The sequence below is a fragment of the Ochotona curzoniae genome, unplaced genomic scaffold (genome assembly GCF_017591425.1).
Source record: "Ochotona curzoniae isolate NIBS_2020 unplaced genomic scaffold, NIBS_Ocur_1.0 contig_4792, whole genome shotgun sequence".
NCBI lineage: Eukaryota > Metazoa > Chordata > Mammalia > Lagomorpha > Ochotonidae > Ochotona > Ochotona curzoniae.
This window is the reverse complement of record NW_024466389.1, coordinates 362,259-368,194: the sequence shown is the minus strand read 5'-3', so window position 1 is coordinate 368,194 and position 5,936 is coordinate 362,259. Positions and strand designations below refer to the sequence as shown.

General features: G+C 70.8%; 1 protein-coding gene across 5 annotated transcripts; it reads right to left on the bottom strand.

Annotated features, from left to right (window-relative positions):
- MIB2 (MIB E3 ubiquitin protein ligase 2) lies at positions 1-5,360 on the bottom strand. Of its 5 annotated transcripts, none has more exons than XM_040987772.1 (18): positions 4,742-5,360; positions 4,454-4,625; positions 4,099-4,205; positions 3,835-4,029; positions 3,601-3,743; positions 3,420-3,527; positions 2,841-2,945; positions 2,606-2,768; positions 2,400-2,533; positions 2,170-2,318; positions 1,935-2,091; positions 1,699-1,859; positions 1,321-1,447; positions 1,017-1,244; positions 742-920; positions 498-661; positions 357-422; positions 1-277 (listed from the first exon to the last, which is right to left on the bottom strand). In XM_040987772.1, the coding sequence occupies exons 1-18, from the start codon at positions 4,986-4,988 to the stop codon at positions 39-41; spliced, it is 2,844 nt and encodes a 947-aa protein (XP_040843706.1). In that variant the 5' UTR covers positions 4,989-5,360; the 3' UTR covers positions 1-38. The 5 variants fall into 5 exon arrangements, with proteins under 5 accessions (XP_040843706.1, XP_040843708.1, XP_040843710.1 ...); XM_040987774.1 differs by having other exon boundaries at positions 3,420-3,515; XM_040987776.1 differs by lacking the exon at positions 3,420-3,527.
- Positions 5,361-5,936: the final 576 nt, after the last annotated feature.

Below are 5,936 nucleotides of genomic sequence, written 5' to 3'. Positions count from 1 at the left end.
ACAGGGCGGGCGGGCGGGCGGGTGCGGGGCCGGCGCGGCTACACGAAGATCTGGATGCGGTCGCGGACCGGCTGGCGGCAGATGGGGCAGGCGCTGAGCGCGGCCCCGCAGGGCGCGCACGCGCCATGGCCGCACTGGAACACGAGGCGGATGTGGCTGTCGATGCAGATGGGGCACGTGATGCGCTCCTCCATCTGCCGGTAGCGGCTCTGCAGCTCCTCCACCAGCTGCCGCGGCGCGCCGGGCGTGGGCGCGGGGCCCGCCACCTCCGAGCCGTCTGCGGGGCGGGACGGGTGGGTGTGAGCGGGCCAGGGCGCGGGGCGCCTGCGGGGCGGGCGTGGGCAGGGCCCACCCACCTGCACGCAGCTTCTTGCCGATGAGCGCCTGGCACCGGATGCACTTCTTCATCCTGCGCGCACACTCTGCGGGGCGGGCGCAGCGTTGGAGGGGCGCCCTGCCCAGCCCCCCGCCCGCCCTGCCCGGGCTGCTCTGCTCACCCTCGCACACCGTGCGGTGCTGGCACGGCGTGAAAAGCACCAGCAGCGCCAGCTCAGAGCACACCAGGCACTCGGCGGCCTCGGGCCCCGCGGCGGTGGCCGCGTGCAGGTTCGTCACGGTGCTGGGGGGGCCCGGTGCTGCGCCCCCGCCCGCCTGGCGCTCCCTGCCGTCAGAGCGAGGGTCTTGAAAAGGCCCGAGGGGGGCAAAGGGGGGATCCTCCCCCACACCCCGACGGGCCCTCACCGGCAGCGCTGGGCACAGCCCTGCAGGGCCTTGTACACGCGGCCCTCGGCGGCCAGGTCCAGCGGGCTGCGGCCGCGGTGGTTGGCGTAGCTCACGTCCGCGCCCTCCAGCGCCAGGAAGCAGGCGAGGGCCGCACCCACCGTCAGCTCCTCGATGCCCGGGAGGCCCGAGGCCTGCAGCTGGGCCAAGCACAGGTGGACAGACAGGGTCACGAGGCGGCCGGAGCCCAGGCCGCTGCCCGAACCTACCTCCCCTGCCAGGGGTACCATCCCCACCCTGGACAGCAGCTGCGAGGGCGCAGGGTCTCCCCCGGCCGCCGCCAGGGGCTGCCGCTGATGGCGCTGCAGGGCCACGTGCAGGGCCGTGTCGCCCTCCTCGTCCTCGGCGTTGACGCTGCAGCCCGCGTCCACCAGCAGCGGCACCAGCCCCACGTGCGCCTGCTGCACGGCCAGGTGCAGCGCGGACTGCAGCCTCCCGTTGCGCACGTTCACGTCACAGCGGCCCTGCGGAGGGGCACGCAGGGGCGCAGCTCAGCTCGGCCCCGCGGCCCCGCACCCTACCCTGCCACCCGCCCCGCACCTCACAGATGAGGATCTGGGCCACGTCGCGGTGGTTGTTGAGCGTGGCCAGGTGCAGCGCCGTGCAGCCGTCCTCCTTCCTGGCGTCCACCAGTTGACGGGCGCGGGCCAGGATCCTCCGCACGGCTCTGCGGGAGCGCGGGTTTCTGCCGGGAGCCTGCGGCGCCCCGGGCAGTGGAGGGGGACTGTGCACTCACCTCTAGCATGCTCAGGATGCAAGCTCGCCCCCCAGCACGGGCAGTGCATGGCCAACCCCCATGCACGCCTGGCAGTCACATCCCACCCAGCGACTCACAGGATGCGGCCCCCCATGCCTGCCATGTGGCTAAACCAAGTGCGGGGCCACACCCTCCACGCCCACACCCCTCCACGCACTCACAGGGAGTGGCCCTTCAGTGACGCGTGGTGCAGCAGCGTGAAGCCCTGGCTGTTCTTGGCGGTGACATCAATGCTTGGCACTTCGGTGAGGACCTCGACAATGCTGTTGGCAATGGTGCCCGCGGAGATGGCCACGTGCAGGGGTGTGTCCGCACGCCCGTCCTGCAGGCCAGGGGGCAGTCACCCACAGCAACCTGGCCCTCTGGGTGCTGGCCGGGCTGCGGGGCAGGCACTCACAGGCAGGTTGACGTCACAGCCGCGCTCGCACAGGACTCTCACCACCTCCAGGAAGCCCCTCCTGATGGCCACGTGCAGTGCCGAGCTCCGGCTGCGGTTGAGCACGTTCGGCCCGCAGCCAGCACTCAGGAGCAGCCGGGCCACATCCGGCTGGTTCCTGCGGGGCCGGGGGGAGTGGGAGGTTCAGGCACTGCTGAGGGACCCTGTCCCTGCCCTGGGGTCGCCAGGGCCTCACCCCAAGGCTGCGTAGTGCAGCGCTGTACTGCCTTCATCGTCGGGTAAGTCCACGCTGGCCCTGCCCTGGAGCAGCAGCCGCACCAGCTCCCCCTGGCCCAGGTAGGAAGCCACCTGCAGTGCTGTCCGGCCCTGGTTCTTGGCGTCCACCTGCCCGGGGGCAGCAGTGTCAGGCCCTGCGCTCGGCCCTGAGCCTGAGCTGGCATAGGCCGCAAGGAGGGGAGGCCGCACCTGCTCCGGGTGTCTCCGCAGGAGCTCCAGTGCCCGAGCCATGTTGCCCAGGGCCACCTCAGCCACCAGCCTGCCCGGGTGCTCCAGGTCGCCCTTCTGGGCCCGCAGCTTCTCTAGGGCCAAGCTCAGGGAGCCTGGGAGCAGGGCCTCAGTGAGTGGTGCTGGGGAGCCCCGCCCCCGCTGCCCCTCACTCCCCACGGGCGCACTTTTGTTCTCCCGTGCAGGTTCGGCTGCAGCCAGACTGGCGTCCTCGGCAGGGCGGCAGGCCACCAGGCAGGACGGGCTGAAGGTCCACCGCTGACCACCCACGGCCACGCGCAGCTTCCCGTCTCCAAACACCTTCACCACTTTCCCGACGCGGCCCAGGGCCTATAGGGAGGCGGGGGTCACGGCAGGCCTCGGCTGGGGGCAGGTGACAGGCAGCAGGGGCCTGGGACTCACGGGGCCCATGTCGTCTGTCCACTCGCCATGCCCGGCCTGCAGCTGCTTCACCGTGTCCAGGTCATCGAGCACACGCACCACGTCACCCACCCAGAAGGCGTTGTGCTGCCAATATTGCCGCATGTCAGGGGCTGCCGCTCAGCATGGCCAGCTGAGCCCTGGGAGGGGCTCCACTCAGCACGGCTGCCAGGGACCCACGGCACAGGCCTGGACCTGACCCCAAACCCAACCTGAAGGCCTGGCTGGGTAGGGGCCATGGGTGAACTGGGCAGCTGCATCTACACAGACTGGGAGCCTGGGGAGTGGAAAGGCCATGGGGGCCCACGGGAGGCGTGGACACTGCCAGGCCAGGGGCTGCATGGCCGGGCACACCCCTTCCGCAGCCACCTAGACCCACGCTGCAGGTGCTGACGGCAAATCCTTCCATCCAAGGCCCGGTGCTGACCAGGCCCCCAACCCCTCCAGCAGGCCCCAGGATGGGGAGCCCTGGCCAAGCTGCTGCTTCACCCTCCTCTGGGCCCCTCTGCCCATCCCCTTCTCCCCACCCAGGGCCAGGCATGGCTCGCTGGTCCCAGGCACCTTGGTCAGCGCCCCGGGGTGGAAGGTCCAGGGGGTGTCAGGGCTGAACTGCACACGCACGTCCCCACGGTGGGTGATGCGGTGTGCAGTGCCCGTCTGTCCGATGCACTGAGGCGGGTCACAGATACAGGGGGTGGGTGGGGGGCCTCCGGGGGCAGGGGGTGGGCGCGGGCGCGCTCACCTCCGCCATCCTGGGGTTCCAGCCTCCGTGGCCTGCCTGCATTTCCCTCAGGACGTCCGTGTCCAGCAGGCACTGGACCTTGTCGCTGTGCTGGAAGGGCCGCCCGTCGGCACTGACCCTGCGCTGCAGCTCGGCGGGCCGCCCTGGGGTCGGGGGAGGAGAGCAGGCGGCCTCAGGCGGCAGCCCTGCCCGCAGGGGGTGGGGGCAGCCACCCCAGGGGGCCCAGCCCCGTACCAAGCCTCGGGAGGTGCTCCTTGTAGTAGAAGCCGCCGGCCGCCTCGCCCACACACCTCAGGTCCACCTTGCCCTTATGGCCCACGCGGTACACGTTGGTCGTGCCGTCAGCCCACGTCACGCTGGCGACGCTGCGGCCAGTCTCCACGTCCCAGCCCCGGATGTCCACCACGCGGCCGGGCTTCCCTTCGCCTCCTGCGGAGAGAGCGTCCCCTTCAAGCCTCCAGGGCGCGCTGCCCCCGCCCGCGGCCCGGCCCCACTCACCGTCCTGGGAGCCCCACTCCCAGTCAGGGCCGCGCACCACCTTGGCGCCCTGGAAGATGCCTCTCAGAGGGACTCGCAGGAGGCCCTGGCGGGGGCTCAGCGTGACACTGCAAGAGAACAGCACCTGAGCGGGCGGGGAGCACCTGCCAGTCCCGCCTGCTCGCGGGCGCGGGCCCCGCACAGCCTCGGGCACTGCCCGGCCTCAGGCTCCACGCACACCCACTGCAGCCCAGAGGGGGCTCAGCCTGCGGGATGCAGGCCGGCAGCTGGTCCTCCGGGAGAGCACGGGAGGGTGACAGGCGCAGGGGCCTCGCCCCTGGGGGCCCTCGTCAGGACCCTGCAGCCCCACACTCACGGGCGCGAGTGGGCAGTCTCGTAGCGCTCGAAGGCGTGGCTGAGGTCGTGCTTGTCGTGCATGTAGCACTGTGTGCAGAGGTCGTAGTCGAAGCAGACCCGGCACTTCCAGCGCATGCCACGCAGCCCGTGCTTCTTGCAGCAGTCACAGATGATGTTGGCGTGGCGGACGCCTGCGGGCCAGGGGACGCAGTCCAGCCGCGGCAGGGGCAGTCCAGCCGCGGCAGGGGCAGTCCAGCCGTGCCAGGGGCCGGCCCTGCCCCCAGCCCTCCCCTGCCCCCTCACGCACCGATCTGGGCGTTGTCATAGAGCAGCAGGTCATGGGCGCCCTGGTAACCTGCCCGGTAGTTGGTGCGAGTGCCCTGGTCCCACTGCACCACCACGGTGCGGTCAGGTGTCGAAGGGCTGCCGTGCCGGCCGAGCTCCACCACCGTGCCCACGCCGCCCTCGCCGCCGTCCTGCTGGCCCCACTTCCAGTCCACGCCGCGTACCACACGCATGCCCACCTGCACGCCTGCCTGGGGATCCGGATCCATGATGGGCAGTGTGGCTCGGGGCCCTGCGGGCAGAGGGCACGCTCAGATGGGGTCAGGAGGCCTCAGCCCACAATGCCCACAAGGTCAGACCCCTGGCCAGGGCAGGCAACCTGGGAGGGTGGCCAGCACCACACGTGGCCTCTGCCTGAGCCACCGGACACTTTCCTGGGTGGCCAGCATCGATTCAAGTCCCAGTGGCTCCATTCCTTCCCGGTGTTCAGGAGCCTGGCCCTGCACCCTGTAGGAGACCCCAAGTTGCAGGCTCCTAGCTTCAGCCTGGTCCAAGCACATGGGGTTAGCCTGGGATGGAAGACCTCTGGCCCTGTCTCTAAGCCAATGCCAAAGGGCAGAAATGAAGTCCCCGGCCCAGAGGACACTCAGCTGGCCGGCTGTGCGTCCTCTCAGGACCACAGCTCCAGGGAAAGGACCAGACGCCCATGAGATGACCACGCCGGGCACCTGGCCACAGCTGAGCCACCAAGCCGTGGGCCGAGGGTGACCTGACCATCCTTCCCAGGGCACGGGCCCCATGTCAGGCAGGGTGAAGACAGAACTGACACTGCAGACGGAGGAGCGTGAGCCCTGGGCCACGGGCCAGGCCCCAGCCAGCACATCCTGCAGGTGACAGGAGTGGAGCCAGGAGAGCGAGAGGCACCAGCACCTTGAACTGGGCCTTGCCTGTCCCGCAGCATGACACTCAACACCCCAGCCCTGGCCAGTCCAGGACACCCCAGGCCCAGGTGGACTGCAGCACAGCCCAAGCCCCCAGCTGGGCCAGGGCGAGGCCCACACGAGCACCCAAGCCCCGTGGAGGCCGGCGTCTATTACAGAGACCTCTCAGCCGGCCTCTGCTCCCCCCTTGGTGCCCAGGTCCACCAGGGCTGCCACAGAAGCCAGCAGGGGCTTTAGCAGCAAGACCCTGACCCCGTCTGGGGCCCCAGAGGTCCC